The sequence below is a fragment of the Sinohyriopsis cumingii genome, chromosome 1, assembly GCF_028554795.1.
Source record: "Sinohyriopsis cumingii isolate HCF-2022 chromosome 1, ASM2855479v2, whole genome shotgun sequence".
NCBI classification, from domain to species: domain Eukaryota; kingdom Metazoa; phylum Mollusca; class Bivalvia; order Unionida; family Unionidae; genus Sinohyriopsis; species Sinohyriopsis cumingii.
In genome coordinates, this window is record NC_142961.1 from 39,922,281 (window position 1) to 39,941,165 (window position 18,885).

At 34.5% G+C, this 18,885-nt stretch overlaps 1 protein-coding gene across 1 annotated transcript in view; it reads right to left on the reverse strand.

The window, feature by feature from the left end:
- The window catches only part of LOC149806751 (thyrotropin-releasing hormone receptor-like), a 34,325-nt gene extending 16,897 nt beyond the window's left edge, over positions 1-17,428 (reverse strand). Inside the window, exons 1-5 of the mRNA XM_089978393.1 lie at positions 17,248-17,428; positions 15,440-15,543; positions 11,308-11,823; positions 10,159-10,280; positions 9,321-9,442 (exon numbers count right to left, since the gene is read on the reverse strand). Of these exons, the coding sequence (XP_089834519.1) occupies positions 9,321-9,442; positions 10,159-10,280; positions 11,308-11,823; positions 15,440-15,543; positions 17,248-17,255 (872 nt within the window). The 5' untranslated portion in view covers positions 17,256-17,428. The remainder of the gene's footprint in view (positions 1-9,320; positions 9,443-10,158; positions 10,281-11,307; positions 11,824-15,439; positions 15,544-17,247) is intronic.
- Between the last annotated feature and the right edge of the window lie 1,457 nt (positions 17,429-18,885).

Here is an 18,885-nt window from a genome sequence, read left to right on the forward strand (position 1 = left end):
GTGTGACTTTCTGAGCTATGATTGTGTAATAATTCAATATGTGGACATATTTGTGAATTTGATCTTTCCAGTTTGTGTTGTTCTTGAAAATAATGTTAGGCATGTACACATCATGTAGTCACTGCACAGTATGTAGCCAGTGAAATACCAATAGTCGGCTAGTTATGTACACATCATGTAGTCATTGCACAATATGTAGCCAGTGAAATACCAATAGTCGGCTAGTTATGTACACATCATGTAGTCATTGCACAATATGTAGCCAGTGAAATACCAATAGTCGGCTAGTTATGTACACATCATGTAGTCATTGCACAATATGTAGCCTGTGAAATACCAATAGTCGGCTAGTTATGTACACATCATGTAGTCACTGCACAGTATGTAGCCAGTGAAATACCAATAGTCGGCTAGTTATGTACACATCATGTAGTCATTGCACAGCATGTAGCCAGTGAAATACCAATAGTCGGCTAGGAAGCAGAGCTAGCTACGTATAGCAGTAGACACGTTGGTTCGAGGCAAGTAAAATATATCAAAAACTGATTGGATGACAACTATTTTGAATAGCATCAAACTATTAAGTACATAATGTATTTCAAAATTATCACCCAGGGAAAGGGCTTCTGTTTGCACCGTGATCATCACGTGTTCTCAAAACTGGCATTCGGACATGAAACATACTTGCATAAATTTGGGAGTGGGATGCATCGACTTTTTATTAAAGAATTTCCACTGACTTGTCAGATCAAGTGAATTATATTGTTATATGTTACTTTAAATATATATATGCAAAATATAGACCTTTTAGATCTCACTTATGTATTTTATTTTTTATTCATTTTTATCTTTGGCAGGTGAATTTAACATTAAATTTGTGCATAAAACTGTCCGTTACACCCTGAATGAAAACCTGCTGCAAGCGGAAATTCACACTCATCTAATGCACAGAGTCACTAGATTTCTATTGAGAAATGCAAACTAATGCACACAGTCAATGGATTTCTATTGAGAAATACAAGCTACAAACATGAAATTATAATTTCAAACTGACATCTATACACCAAACACAGAGGCAAATTGCTTATCCCCGAATCCTACAGGATATGTATGGATGCATGAGTATATAAAATAAATTTATATATATTCACACAAATATAATCAAACAGGTTAGATGGTTATAAGCAGGGGTGAATAACCTGCTCTGCGATTAACCAGACAATCATGACGTGGGTTCGATTCCTGTGTGCAACAAACCTTAAAGTCTGTAACCGATATTTCCCTTATGTAATCATGTATCCATATATCCAACGTGGGACCCATGGATGTGTGTGTGTGTGTGTGTGTGTGCGTGTGTGTGTGTGTAACGTAGCTTTAACAATTGTTCAGTCTTTTCGCCTCAATGTCTACAGTGTGGCAGTTTATAGTCATGTCAATCATGGGGCATGATACCGCAGACATATATCATCATGTGTAACCCACATTATCCTGACATCAGGCCGGACAATCCTTAATTCTGAGCGCCTAGAGAAGCAGCTGTTAGTACCATTTTTATGTCTTTGGTATGACTCGGCTGGGGTTCAACCCGCGACCTCTCGCATCTGAGGCCACCAGAGTGGTACCGATCCAGGTATACACTTGTGTCTCTGTTTTTATTAAGAAAGAAACCCCGGATTTGAATAGCCGCTGTTGAGAACTATTTTATAAACTACTCTTCTGTCGACCTTTTCTGTTGTAGCCTATGTTATGCACTCCGCTTGAGACAAATCACCAAACCCATTAAACTGATGTGTATTTATACATCTATTTTCTCGACTTGACGGATATTGCCGAGCGATGTTCCGATCGGCATTACCCATGACGTTTACGTTTTAACTGTTGTACATTAGAACTGCAACTTAACATATGGAATCGCTGCATCATAACACATCGAAAACTGAATTTTATTGGTTGAAAAAGACAGGAAGAAAACTTAATTCAGCATTCGAAAGCTGCTCTTACATTTGTCATAAGTTTGATTTTGAGAACGTTTTCTTCTCAGTAGCTAAAGTAACCAAGCTGGTGTAAAAACCTTGATGATATTATAAGAAAAAACCTTACTCATAAACAAAATATATTAGATTTCGGTTGGGAACTATTTTTGAAAAGCAATTTTATACATGGGCGTGCATACTATCTTGCTCTCGAATGTACTAGAATGGATCTAGAATGTACTAGAATGGATCTGAAATGTACTAGAATGGATCTAGAATGGATCTACAAAACCCAGTGACACCTTCATAATTCATTTCAATCATAGAACAAAATTGTAGTGAGTAAAAATCCCCACAAAAACACCAAATTACAAGAGAAATGTTTTCTTTTCAATTTCTTATCATTGTTACCACTTATGTACAAATGAAGAAAAGTAGATAGGTCAAAATACGTAAAATATATGAAATCCAGTTAATGGAGAAAGGACACGAAAATGTTATGTCCAAGTAAAATTTGCTAATCTGCCATCGGATAGAAAGAAAAATATAATTTTATAAGATAAGAAGAAAAAAATCAGAAGACACTGATTTACCTACGAAATATATGACGGAGTTATATTTTTCTTGTAACGTACACACAAGACGAACATCAAGACAATAGCGCCATGTAATACTTAGTACAGTTGTATATCAGTCAAGACTGTTATTGAAGCAGTTGTCCGCTGTCAATCAGATTGTTATCATGTGATGAATGATTGCTTGTCATGGCGGGAAGTTGATTCGCCCCATTAGACTAGTTAATAAGGGCTGTATGATGTTTTAATAATCGGAAGAAAGATACACAGTCAACTGAAGTTATTTTCTTGGTATGCATCGTTGTTTAAATTCACAACTTGTGATGTTAGGAATGTTGACAAATATATATATTATTCAATGTGGATCAATGTCGATAAGTGTAAACAAATTTTGTTGTCGTTACGTCATTGAAACTCGAGGTAGATGACATTATTCTTAATAGTATAACTCCCAATCTTTTATTTGAATTATTACACACGAGTCAAACAGCATTTACTAGAACTTGAACCCAGGGCCGGTGTAGTGTTAAATTTTGACCCTAGTTGAATTCTGACCCTCCGGGTCTGCTTTTAATGTTGAAAGTTGACCCAGGGTCAGTTCTTAACGTTGAATTTTGATTTTCACAGTCGTTGAAAGCTGATCGCAGTGTTGAATTTTGATCAGATTTCCGGGTAATTTTTTAACGGATATTGTTTCAAGTTATGCATAAATGGGTTTATGAATCGTCAATAAGGAAATGCTTAGTACGTATAAAATCAACAAAAGCAATGTAATGCAGTACATGTAGTAATGAAATTATGAATATAGTTATCTTCCATATTTGAAATGGATATAATGTAATTTTGTTTGTACTTCGCCTGCTGCGTTCCGTCAAACAATCAAAGACCCTTTCGAGCCTTAACCAAACAAAATCAACCATGGGAATGGAGTGAAAAACGATAAAGCGTTTGAAAAACTTAAAACAGAATTTAATAAAATAACGCAATAATAGCGTAATTCGATCCTAATAAAGAAACGCAATTACTTGTACATGCAATTCCTGTCGGTCTAGGCACATTATTAACTAATAATGGAAAGATTATTGCCTACGCCTGTAGAGCACTTTCAGATGTAGACCAACATTTAAAGAAAGACATCAGAGTAGTATAGTGGGACGATAGGGCGATAATGGGAATTAGCATTACAAACCACCCTCGGACGATATGGTGACAAGATTTATAGCGACAATGGGAATTAGCATTACAAACCACCCTGGAACGATATGGCGACAAGATTTATAGCGACAATGGGAATTAGCATTACAAACCACCCTGGGACGATGTGGCAACAAGAGTTATAGCGACAATGGGAATTACCATTACAAGGTCCCGTGGGACGATATAGCGACAAGTACTTTGAAGTACAACCTGGGCCTGTATAGCGTCAAGGGAAAATTAACATAGGAATATATCATGGGCCTGCCTAGCATCAAGGGGAAATAAACATGGGAATATATCGTGGATTATAAACACTGATACCACATTTAAAAAATAATTTTGTTTTTGGAGGGTTAGGCATGAAAGTCATTTGGTTCTTCTGCTTTTTCTTCTTCTACTTTCTCCGTTTCTTTATCCATCTCCTAAATTTTCCCAATATTCCTTTCTTTTTGTGTTCCGACTCAGGAATCCAGTCTGGATGATCTATCGCTCTACATTTCTCCTGGACATTCATCCAGTTTTTGTTCATTCTCTCAAATGCTTCTTTTTTCTTTCTGTTCTCTTGTTCTTCCTATCTTTTGCCCATGTGTCTTTAACGTTCTTGACTTCTTCTTCCAAGACCCTTTTCATAATTTCTTCTGCTTTGTGGACTTGGTCCCGTCCCCTTTTGACAAAAGCCCACTCTGTCAAATTGAAGATATCATCCAAAAAACACCTGACTTTGATAACAATTTCAAGAGACTGCTTCATTGTTCCGACTCTTACATATTCAGGCGAGATGGAACCTCTCAACTTCTTTACCTCTTTTTCTATCATCCCTTCAATGTTCTCCCTGGCTATTTTCAGATTGTTTGCAAAGTCCAAGCTGCCTGGGAACTTCCATTCTCTTTCAAGTCTTTCCACTACATACTCCGGATCTATCATCCAATACCAACTCTCCTTCAACTGGTTAAACAAGTCAGATACTGCTACCATCTTCTTTTCGCTTATTCCGTAGAATGGCGCGAATGACGGGCCCTTTTTACATTTATATCTAAAGCACGGACGTGAAGGAAAACATCCCCTACTTTTGTCTTCTCATATTATCTACTATTCACACAAAAGTAATGAGACAAAAAACTAATCACATTATATACTATCCACACACGCAGAGATGCCAAATCAAACCCCAAAATCTACCATCCACACACGCCAAGAAGCAGAAACAAACCCACCATTTACTATCCACACACGCAGAAATTCCAAATCAAACCCCAAAATTTACCATCCACACACGGGAGAAGCTAACAACATAACCACAATCTACAATCCACACACGCTGAGAAGCAGAAACATAACCATAATATACTGTCCACACACGCTGAGAAGCCAAATCAAACCCCAAATTTACCATTCACACACGTCAAGAAGCAGAAACAAACACACCATTTACTATCCACACACACAGAGATGCCAAATTAAACACAAAATCTACTATCCACACACGCGGAGAAGTCAAATCAAACCCAAACTATACTATCCACACACGGGGAGAAGTCAAATTAAACCCTAACTATACTATTCACACAAACCGGGAAGCATAAACAAAACCCAATTATAATATTAACACAAAAGGAAAGTTAAACAACCACACACTCTACTATCCACACAAACCTACGCGAGCGCTTACAAACCCCAATAATCTACTATCCACACACGGAGAAGCAGAAACATAACCATAATATACTATCCACACACGCTGAGAAGCCAAAACATAACCACAATCTACTATCCACACATGGAAAAGCAGAAACATAACCATAATATACTATCCATACACGTGAAGGTTTAAAAAACCATACTCTCTACTATCTACACAAACGTACTTCAGTCTTACAAAACCCAATAATCTATCATCCACACAAACGTACGTGAGCGCTTACAAACACATAAACACACACACACACACACACACACACACACACACACACACACAATTACACCAGGAAAGGAGGGAGTGTTTATATAAACACTACTCTACATTCTCACGTTGGCAAATTGAATAGTGTTTCTTTTCTAGAGTTTTTGGTTAGCCCTGAAAAGGGCTGTTTTTTGGAACTCCACATACACCTGTTAGTGATGGCACCTTCCAGGTCTTGCTCCACAAACACATCTTCTGCTCCAGTAATTATCCCAGTTGACTGTAGTAGATGGGACAAATTTGCACAATATTGAGATTATGCTCAGAGAGCCGATTCCAGTCTTGTCGGTTAAATGTGATATTTTGTGATCAAAGGTCCAATACACTATATATTTGGTTTCCGCTCCATATCACCCTTACATTTTGAGGGATTTTGAACAAATAACACATAATACTAGTTTAAATGTAGCAAAAACTTAAGTGATTTTGCTTGCTTTTTGGAAACTCGATTGCTTCCAACTATTCAATTGTATTCGTCAGAATTTAAAAGATTAATGGAATGTTCGCTACCTAAGCACAATATAATTTAATTCCAAGTGAAGGAAGCCATTTTTGGAAATCTTTTAATACAGGTAAATCGTGCTAAATTAGCGATATTTTATGGTCGCGGGTTTTACGTTTTTCTTGTAATAAAATTAAGAAATGTATTTTTAAAATTTAAATATATATATTGTTTACATTTGGTCTAAACGTAAGCATTGTCAATTGATCTCTGCTTCTCTGCATTGTCGGCCGATAGTTACATGATAACCGTTATAAACATTGGTGTATTTATAGGGAGATAAGTTATACCCATGTATATTGATAACAGTTGAAATGATTCGCGTTAAAATGCATGCCATTGTAAGCTTTTTAAAATCTTGTCTATCAAGAAAGGGTCAATGGTTCTATTCCCAATCGATATGATTTTTAAAAAAGAATATATAATGCATAATACATGCCAATGCAAATCTGAGATTTTTATTTGATGTAATATCATGACAAAACAGTTAGCATTATCGATTTTAAGAGTACCGGTGTGCAATTTTAAGATCGTATCAAAATGTCTTAAATGCACGTATATATAAACCGCAAGCGAAGGCGCGGTCACTTCAGAAACATACACGGCATATTAGATCTAACAAGAGTTACATCGCCACGCCTTTTTTGTCGTATCGCTTGAATATTATTTTGTAATTTAAAATGCAGAATGTTTATGAAAATAAAATAATATGCATTTCCCAAAAATAATTTCAAAAATGCATTATAAACTAGAAAACGTTAGAACAAATTGCATATCAATACTTCAAAATTCGATTTGAAATAAATTAATAAAAGAGTGCCCTCACTGGGATTTGAACGCTTATATATATATATATATATATATATATATATATATATATATATATATATATATATATATATATATATATATATATATATATGGTTTTCTTAAATAATACGCTGAACCGCCTAGGCAATTGATCCATCACAAACTTTAAACTGAACGTTAATTCTTATAACCTGCATTTTCATTTAAAAAATCTTAATTTTACCCGATTTACCTACAGTTTCAAATAGACAAAGTCGTTCATTAGTATGCATCTTTAAACCGACTGTAGATGGTTTATTCATTATTCACGGGTTCTTATTTACTGTTATAATTATCCTCAGGGACGTAGCTTGTATATGATTGATGATTAGGCATGTTGAACGGCGAAGCCTCGAACGGCTAGAGGAGTGGGGTGTGTGTGGGTACGGAGCAACATTGTTACAATCTAAAGGCTCTGAGATAGCATTTCATGCATCTTGTTGAGACTTTCTGAACCTTGGTAGTGTTTTAATACTGTAAAAATGAAAAGAAAACATCAAATTCTTATGAACAGACTCGAGTTTGCTACTATCTTGTTCGTATTTTTGCTTCTAATGAATCCTCTTTTCCGTATGTATTGTATTATATAAATATAGATTTCATATCGGTTTCGTGAGTGAAACTTAAACTATTGAAAAAAATCGTCAAAATTCTGTGTAGGCAGCTACGCTCCTGATCATCGCTAACATACTGTTTAGTTATTTACCTGCCCTGTTGAACCTTGCGACTTTACCGAAGTGAAACATAGTCATTCATTTATCAGTTTGTCCAATTTGTCCAAAGCAAAGTTCAGTATTTTGAAAATGTTCCGCATTTTGGGACATTTAAAAAAAAAGTATAACGGAGAGAATTCCGATAGTGACAGATTAACAGCATTCTATTGCACACAATTGTTTCCTTAAAAGAAAAAAAAATTAAGAAAGACACAGCTCAGTGAGTAATAAGTTGATTTCATTTTAGAAGTGGTTCAAAAATCAACGTTGAGTTTTGATAACAGAACATTTTACCCTAAGGTTATAATTTCACCTGAACGGGTCGTTATTTAACAGGACATTAAAAAAGGGTCAGTTTTTAACGTGAAATTTTGATCACGTTGAAAAATTACCGACCGGGTCAGAATTCAACGAGGGTCAAAATGTGATACTACATCTGGGTCGTTATTTAACTGGACATTTAAAACAGGGTCAGATTTTAACGTGAAATTTTGATCACCGTCGTTGAAAAATGACCCGGCGGGTTAGAATTCAACGAGGGTCAAAATTTAACACTACACTGGCGCCAGACCCGGCCAGACTATCTGGCGCCCTAGGCAAGGTTAGATTCTGGCGCCCCCCCCACCCGGAAAATATCAATTTCCAAATTTATAAATAATAAAAAAAAATTAAAAATGCGCCCCCTGAAATCAGCACCCTAGGCGGCTGCTTAGTTTGCCTATATGGTAGCGCCGGCCCTGCTTGAACCCCTTATGTGCTTGGAGATATAGAATAGTTTCGATGTATCCGCATGTCATATGTGGTAACTAATGGTAACAACCGTGTAACCGTGAGTGACGATGTTGCAGCTGAGAGGTTCTTCGAACTTTTAAAATAGTGCGGTGTCCATAAAGAGATTGCCTTTGAAAGGGATCTTAACCTATTTAAGGGATCTTAACCTATTTAAGGAATCTTACCCTTCTTTGCCTGTACTTTTATTTTGCATACCTTTTCTTGAATGCTGAATCTTACCAGGCATTGCATAGCCATGCATTTGCGTTGTATACACATACATACATACATACATACATACATACATACATACATACATACATACATACATACATACATACATACATTTTGAGCATAGCAATGGTAAATGACAATTAAACAGTGAATTTCGACTCACTCTTTTGGATATTTTGTTTCTCAGAACGATAAATAAACAAGAAATTAAAAAGGTAACTAGCTCTTCAAAGGACATTACTGCAAGATTTAAAAACTGAAACTTTGTTCCTCTGACGGAAAAGAATTGGATGCAATTTTTTTTAAAGGAATGTAAGCGAAAGCTTATCGAAACCCTTACCAAGCGTATTTATTTTTCTTCACTTTAGTCATAGGAGTTCGATCGGGATTTAAACATATATTTATAAAAGGCAGTTATTTATATTGTCCGTGTTCTGGTCAAAATGGAATTGACTATTGCTCTAGCATACGTGTGTATATATAAAATATCAGTTGCATTATATTATTAAGATATGCTGTGCATTTATATAAAAGAATAGAAAATACCTTTCGAAACTGACAACAGTTAATGTGACAACAGAACACAGGAAAATGAAATCTCGGAGATAATACGAGAGCTTGCAGGTTGCCTCCACGAAAGTTCCAGCCAGGTGGAAAAACTCTATAACCTGCAAAAATAAAATTAAACCCGTCAATGTTAAGTCCAACATCAGTCGGGGCTAAATATTAAAGTAGAAAGTATGAAAGAGAAAATTATCGATACGTCCCCTTTATTGGTGAATACAATTACCAATTAGTCGAGTCGATAGCACTTCCGGTTTTTCATGGTAATTAGTAGCTGGAGTTAAAATAAGCAAATTATTTGATAATTATTTTCCTGTCAAGCTCTATTGTTCTTTAATTTCTAGAGGCCAGATATGAAAAACATTTAGCAATTTCTTTATGAGAGACCTTGATTTACAGATCTGCGGTTTTGAACTGAACATTGAATAGTTTCAAGCGATCGAGCAATCTGCATTACTCATTCATTACCAAGAAAGGATTAAACTCCGGTAGTAACTTAGTATTACCTTTCCGATCAGACGAGAAAGAAAAAATAATATAAAAATAATAAAAGGTCTACAATAATTGCACCATAAATTGCTCCATAAATTGTTCAGAATATTTTCATATTTATTGACCAAGCTAATTTTAAAACGTGAGCCCGCAAACGTGAACATTCAAGGCTGACTCATCGGTAACATAGTACATTTATATATATTTTATGTATTTACAGTAATGATGCTTGTAAATAAATATCGTTTATGCCAAGGACACTAGAAAACAGATTTGTGTGCGTGCGTACGTGTGTGCGGTTGTGTGTACGAGATATTAAAACAAATACCTTGATTGGCATGGCTAACAGCAGTAGGAGAAGGTCCGAGCAGGACAAACTTATGATGAAGGCGAAGGTAGGAGATTTACACTTCACCCAACGTATCAGCCCATATATTGTCAGTATATTGCCTGAAAAGATTCAGAGAAGTTGTACTCAAGCAGAAACTGCATATCACTTGCATAGGTAACGGTGGAAAATTGTACACAAATTGCAAAATTGTTTATCCTGTAAATTTGGTATTTGGAACAAATGTACTGGTCGTACTTATTACAAAATTAGATATTTGTAACTTTAAAAAGTCTTATCTTCTCTGTAACCTAATGACATTAATTTATATACTTCGTAAGTAGAATATTGCTGGAATTGATTTCGTGTTACTGTATACAAGTCGAGTCCAACTGTACACTGCACATACCTAGAACTGCCGTCGCATAATGTGCCATCAGATCTGTGTCTATGTTATTTGCAACTGGACTCGATTTATAAGCATGTTCATATTGTCATTTTTTGTGGACTGTGTTATCCCTCTTATTAACCCTAATACGTCAATGTGGAGCGTGTTACCGTCCATCAGTGTAATAAATCATCGATGACCGTGTTATTCCTCAATGTATCAACGCTGATAAATCAATTTAATTTCATACTTTGATCTTGACGGAAATTTTTTGATCCTAATTTTTCATACTTTGATCTTGACGGAAACTTATTTAATCCTGACTTTTCATAATTTGATCTTGACGGAAATTTATGCAATCCTAATTTTTCATACTTTGATCTCGACGGAAATTTATGTAATCCCAATTTTTCATAATTTGATCTTGACGGAAATTTATGTAATCCTAATTTTTCGTACTTTGATCTTGACGGAAATTTATGTAATCCTAATTATTCATACTTTGATCTTGACGGACATTTATGTAATCCTGATTCAATTTTTCTTTTTGAAATATATCGTTTAACTCAAAGATTGATAAAGACATAAAAACTTTTTTCTTGTTTTTGTTAACATATTTATCTCTGTCCATTTTGTCTGGAAACTGTAACAGATTGAATGCAAGACAAAGGCACATTTAACCTTTGATTTTATAAAAAGGAACAAAAGGTCTTTGGTGAAAATACCACCCTCAAGTATTGAAAACATAAGCCATGGTTTACCGAATGCCCCGACGATGAGAATGACAATGTAGACGACAACAACGGTGATGAATGTCTCAATGTTGTGCTCTGATAGGGGGTTGTAGACATAGTAGGCCCATATTTCCTCTCGACCTTTAGGAGACAGGGTGGGCATGCTGCAAAGTCCGGTACAACGGCACAGCACGAGGTGAAGCTGTTCTCGGGTGTACTTGTACAACAAATTCCACGTGCCGTATTCCCACAATACAGTGCAAGGAAGAACATCAACATCATCTGGAAGATTCATTATTTGTTTCCTCGTTGTATTTCCTGGCGTTTTTGCGATATTGATTGATGAATACCCAGACGTCGTGTCTTCACAGAGAATGCTTGTATAAGGTGTTGTACTGTTCAGAATGGTTTCATTTTCGTACATTTGTGATGATGACGAATTCGAACAACCTTGATAAGTCGAGGTTTGGTTGGTGATCAGTGTCGTGGACTGGAACGAATTTTCTTGATTCGTGCTTGTGCTCATGTGAATGACATTCGAATCTGTGGTGAATAAATTCAAATTTGATCGGGATGAAAACGAGAAGTACAGTAATAAATGACAAAAGTATGTTAATATATTTTGGATGAAAATAGTACATATTATTGAAACCATATAGATATCGTCCATCAAATTTCAAATTGGTGGCATCAGCAACCATTTTTTAAATTGATTTTGACTGTACAAATTTGAGCGCAAGATTGAAAGTGTTATAAAATAATACTTTTTTCAATCACCATCTCACAGTTGCTTTTTACACAACGCAAACTAGATAAAATATTAAATATATACCTGACTGACATTTAGCAAACGCGTCCATTTTGGACAAAGTCACCGATTGGCAACCTTCTTACCCTTCTTAGACTGAATATTTTGATCGAAAATTTAGGAGTGAATACGGTGTTTTCTGGTGTTCGTTAATTAGAAAACAATCAATTAAATTACAGAAGTTTATAAGGCGAGGTAAAGACGAACATATGGAATGTAAAATAGTGTGCATGCGTTTCAATTTCATATTATTGTGTACAGAGAGAGAGAGAGAGAGAGAGAGAGAGAAGGCCATATGCACCAATCATATTTACGTATGTTAAACAGCTGGAGAGTGATATAGTTTTATACATGAACTTTCAAATTGTCAAACTTAATAAAGGTGACCCGTTGCAATGAGCGATAGAATTAGTTATAAAATGACCATCAACAAACATGCAGTCACAAATCTGTTGCATTACAATGGTTGTTGTTACCATTTATTTTAACAAATAAATAATTACATTTAATTAGGTTATTGACGGGATACGGTAATTTTCTTCCATACTTTACACTTTATCATATATATATATATATATATATATATATATATATATATATATATATATATATATATATATATATATATATATATATATATATATATATATATATATATAAACATGTTCAACTAGATTTAGCCTGAAGATTTATGGGTATTTGCTTCATTGTGGAGGAAAACTACTTATCACAGGCAAACGGAGGTCACAGTGACCTAGATACAGTTTACTCTTACGGATGTCAGAGTGAGCTAATTATAGTTCGCTCTCCCGTGACTTCGCTTGGCCTTTGAAATATGTATCGGCGGAGCAGTCGACATATCATTCTGCGGAATTTGGGCTAAGGAATTTTTTTGCCAATCTAAAGTCATTTCATGGTCTTACTGTTATAGGTTACCACAGATACTATGAATAACTAACTGTTCCCAAACACGTACTAGTCATTGTACGCAGGTTGATAACAGTATGCAAATATGATGTTTGTACACGAGTCCCGTTAGATGAGAAGTTTTTGTGAGAGTCGTCCAGAAGTGATAAACTTTAATATAGGAACATTGCTGACATCAGAATCAAATCGAAACATATTGAATTGTGAACAGTGCTAACGTCCTACCAGTTCTCGTCAGCAACTATTCTCGTGAGCAACCAGTTCTCGTCATGCCACTGAAAAGCGTAGACATTAAAATTTAAATTACATTGGTGATGTCCCAGCCTTTAGTAACCCTCAAAGAATGTTTGAAGAGCACAAATCAACATCGACCTGTAATAGCGTCGATTCAAGCAGCGAACCCGAACAGTTTGAAACCATCGTATTTACATTGAACTGACGGGAGAAGCACGCACTGAATTAGCAAGTGCGCAATAGGGGAGCAATAATAGGGTACAAATACAGACGATTATTTGATTACATCTTCTGCATGTAGTAAGCAGCTAAGCTAATTAAACATACACATTTAAAAATTAAATTAGCGATACATTATTCTGAGATCGAACTGTTTGCGAAAAGTTTGACTGCAACTGATGCCATTTGTGATGTCTATATTCAGAACATTGATGGCACGATTATCACCACCAAGATAACTTGGTACAATCATTCAGAACAAAATGCGTTTTCTGCTATTTGTATCAAATACATGTACGGTCAGCGTTTCGCAATTGAATTGTCTAATAGAAGTTTCTTACAGATAAAGATGAAAACTGATTTTATGTTTTAGTATTGAAAATATAGTGACCAATGATTTTCAAAAGTGAAAAAATGTTTGATTATTTTGATGCAATTACAAACTAAGTCAGTGATAGCTCATCTTTTATACTTTTTAAATATATTTTGAACTTATTTTTTATATAAACAAAAACTTTTTTTCAGAATGCCATGGGGAGTCAAAACATGACGCGATTTTCTTATTTTCTGGATAAACGTTGTACTGGTTTTCCATCCCGCAGATAAAATTAATTAAAAGCTATCACGGACGTATTCATGTCCATTCACACATAGACATGCAAATATCGTATCTTCGACTAAAAGTATTTGCTTTTGAATATTAAACAGAATTAATCCATATATCAGAGATTGGCGATAGATACAACAACCACTTTTTCGTAACTGTCAAGAATGGATTTACTGGATCTGTCAACAACGACATGGTTCTGACAGTGAGATCCTGCCATCGGGTGTACTTGTATACTGACTAAGCTATTTGAGGTACTAGGATGAGTTTTGACAGACGATGACTGCATGACCCAAACTATAAATACAATAATGGGTTTTGACAGACAATAACAACATCATACAGACTATCTGAATTACGAGGATGGATTTTGACAGACAATGACAACAAGATACATACTATCTGAAATACAAGAATGGGTTTTGACAGACAATGACAGCAAGATACAGACTATTTGAAATACGAGGATGGATTTTGACAGACAATGACAGCATGATACAGACTATTTGAAATACGAGTATGGGTTTTGACAGACAATAACATCATACAGACTATCTGAATTACGAGGATGGGTTTTGACAGACGATGACAGCATTATCCAAACTATAAATACAAGAATGGGTTTCGACAGACAATGACAATTAGATACAGACTATTTGAAATACGAGGATGGCTTTTGACAGACGATGACAACATCATGCAGACTTTAGAACGTCCCTATTGGTTATCGAAGTGACGCATTTTATGTTACAACCGACTAAATTCGCGCGCAGTGTTTTGGTTTGAACATAAAATAACCGGATGATAGTGACTTATAGACCATAATTCTGGGTAATAAAGTGAATCTTTTTTTGTGATGTTAAAAGGAAGATTTATAATCATTCCCTGAATGCCTTTCTTCTAATAGTTGATGGAGTAATATTTAAAAGGATATAGCATGGCACATTAGCTTAAAAGGCATTTCAAAAAGCACTTTAGTTTAATTGCCATTCTTATTAAGGAAGCAATCTTTCAATGTGACCTTTTTTTCCAGCCAAATCAGACGACGAAAACGTCTAGACTGAGTTCCTGGTTCCTGTTTATGATCGACAGTTTGTCAGTAATGGTTTCAAAATTTGAAAGTAAGGAAGACAGAATAAGGAAAAAGAATGGATACATGAATGTTGATGTATTATTGTAGACCTATATGCAAGTCTGTCTCTGTCACTCTCTCTCTCTCTCTTTAAAAACCCCAACACATTACGCATATTAAAGGTAACAAATGAATCCACAATTAACAAAATGCTGTGAAGAAGAGTTCGATTATAGTGTATCGATTTTGCCACTTAAAGCATTTCTAGTAATAGTTTGGTGAAACTGTTTACCATTGTGATTATCCACTGTCGTGACGTCATCGCTTATATTAGCTTTTGCACGGCTGACTTGAGAGGAGATAAGTGAATACGACGCAAGGAAAAAGAGACACAACCTGTCGTAAAAGATAAAAATGATATAAAATATGGATGCTGTAAACGGCAAAATTATAGCTTGTATGGAAAGAAAACTAGTAGCTGTTGTTGCTGTGTATGCTGAAGAGGATGTCAGTCAGTGAGACGATTGACGGTAAATATAGGAGAATTTACTAATTCAAACAGTAATTATTTGAATATACAATCGCTTGAATAATATAGTCAGACCCAATGATTTTTTTCTTCATGAGCTTCGAAGCCCGAAGCCCCACCAAAAATAGCAGCAATAACAACGACAAAAAGATTTAAAAACAAAACTCCAAACAACAACTCGAACAAACAGCCACAAAAACTTCGAACCACTGCGCTTCAAGTTTTCAAAATAATAATGTAATGATTATTAAAGACAGCAAGCATACAATTTTCAGAAACTGAGGGAGATAAAAACAACTACTAAAATGATTTGACGTGCCTCGTTAATGCTTTATGACGAGACTGAGGTGCAGGCGTTACGAAAAACGGTAGAAAATGTGATGTACAATGCAGTTTCTTCAACTGAAATGGCTTGCAAAAAAAGTATTTTAACAATATGATTGCTTGCTCTCAGTCATTCAGTTTGTTCTTCCAGTTGTTTGTTCATTTTCTTGTTTCTTTCATTTTTCAGTGGTCATTCTGATTTGTATGAAGATTATTTCTCTAACTGGATTTATAAAATGTTACTTAGTTCGCCTTAGAAACCAGTAGTAATACGAGGATATATATATATATATATATATATATATATATATATATATATATATATATATATATATATATATATATATATATATATATATATATATATATATATATATATATATATATATATATATATAAGAAGGACTTAGTCCATTTCATTTCCGAATTTAGTCTACAGGCTTTATCGCAGTGTTTGTTCTCGTGTCATTTTCTTCTTATTTTGAGTCTTTCCATATCGTTATGATCGTCATTTCAACTAGGAAAAGAATTGTGATATTTTACTGTTTCAATAAAAAATACAAATAAATAATCTGCAGAAGCTGAAGACATAGGTTGAGTGAGATATAAGCTGATTGATAAGTAACTATACAAAAATATCAAAATCTAAAAAGCATTTTGAAAAGCTCAAAGAAACTAAGAAGCTTTCTATCTCCAAGAAATTATGGCAGTATGAAACGCACCTCTTTTTGTCTCCACTGCATGTTATTATGTTCGTTCATAGCTTTAATTTTTGTTTACAAAGCCATTACATGACATAAATATAAACACATTCCAAATCTATAAGAGATAAATTGAACTAGAGTTTATATCTATCTCCGCATCTTCCGATAAAAATAAAAGGAAAAATAAAAGAAAAAAAATCAGCCCATTAAGTAACTTTTCATACGATGAGGACTCATATAATCTCATTTTTAGGTATATGGAATCAACTTGATCGTCCCTAACTCAGCAGACGTGGAGGGTATACATATTAAATAAACACACACACACACACACACACACACACACATAATAACCATCTTGCGTTTATAACAATGAAATTTGTAATTTATGACATAAGTTAAAACAGTACTCTTGAATGCGTGACATTTATTTACTATCATATACAAAGGGGCCTTGAAATTCATCGGATGGACCTATACCTTATACAACGTTAAACGAGGTTACATTTTTATATTTGCAGAAAAATAAATATTAAAACCTACCTTTCCATTTTACTTTTCCCTGCAGCTTTTCCAATCCGATTTCAATAGGAAAATAAAACGCACGGCAGCAATTGAAAACAATAACTTAGAAACTACTGGTATTTACTCTTGAATTCTGAGTTAAGATGCAGATTTCGTGTAAGTATTGTTTTGCCAGTCTAAAGTGTAATTATCCATCAATTTGGACCACATCACGCTGCCAGAATACATCCGATGTAACCAATTACATTCACGCAATACGGTGACCCACGGAATTGCATCCATCCCAGTAATCGATACGGTCCTGCGCGTTTTACATGTAACTATTTTTGGTAAATCGATATTAGAGACTATCGAAATATTTTTACTGTTGTTATGTTCAAAGAAGTTTATGATTAAACTTGGTTTGAATATGAGCTAGCTATATATATCTATATATATATATATATATATATATATATATATATATATATATATATATATATATATATATATATATATATATATATATATATATATATATATATATATATATATATATATATATATATATATATATATATATATATATATATATATATATATATGTATTCTTGATATTCCGAACACATCCTCTGTAGTAATAAACTTAAGATTGAGGAATATTACATATCGCACTGGTAAATGCCTACATGCCAGCACGTGCAGTCAAGATTTTATTGTTTATTGTTGTTTCATCAAACATCATGCATAATTTATAGTTGTTATTGTAGGGTTTAACGCCATTTTTCAGCACAAGATAGGCTGTACATAGCGGCTAATATAAATGGTTGAGGAAGAAACCAGGAAAACCCCGGAAACAAACACCGACCCACGAGAAGCTACTGGCAAGCCTTCTCACATACCCACATTGGCCAAACCCGAGACTCGAACCCACGCGGGCAGAGGTGAGATGGCAGTGATCCGTCACGGAGAGCGCTTTAGACCACTCGGCCACTCGGGGATCCCTGCATAATTTGTAATGAAACCACTGAGAATTAACGTCATTAAAATGATAATATGATATTGTGTTAATGAATAATTTAAAAAAATGAATTTATTAAATAAATAAATAAATAAATAAATAAATAAATAAATAAATAAATAAATGAAATTGCTTACACAGTTGTTGCGGACGAATATTATTTTCTGATATAAAAACATACAGCAAAGATAATACAAACACATTTGATTGCATAAGGGTTTTCTTGCTGAAAGGCAATTTATTAACATTGTTCATTGTCCGAAATAAAGAGATGTGTGTCACTTTTATTCAGATTCAAAGAATTTTAAAGGATATATTAAACTCGATTTTTATTTAACTACGATTTCTGTCTCCTTATAAGCTTGTAATGTTTCAAAAGATAAAGTTATTCCATGAGGATGGATGTGTAGTCGACCAATATATCAATTGTGAACTTATTTTCAAGGTCTCCAGTTTATGTTGTTTTGCTTCTGAAAGACAGAAAGAAAAACAGGAAGAGAGGTAGGATGGAAGGAAGAAAGATTTGAAAAAAGAACGAAAGTAAAACTTAGTCCCTGCAAAATATGTAACTCTCGCAGTGTACTTAGTATATACAATACAGTAAATTAAATACATGACCGCATATGTATGTATGTATGCATGCATGCATGCATGCA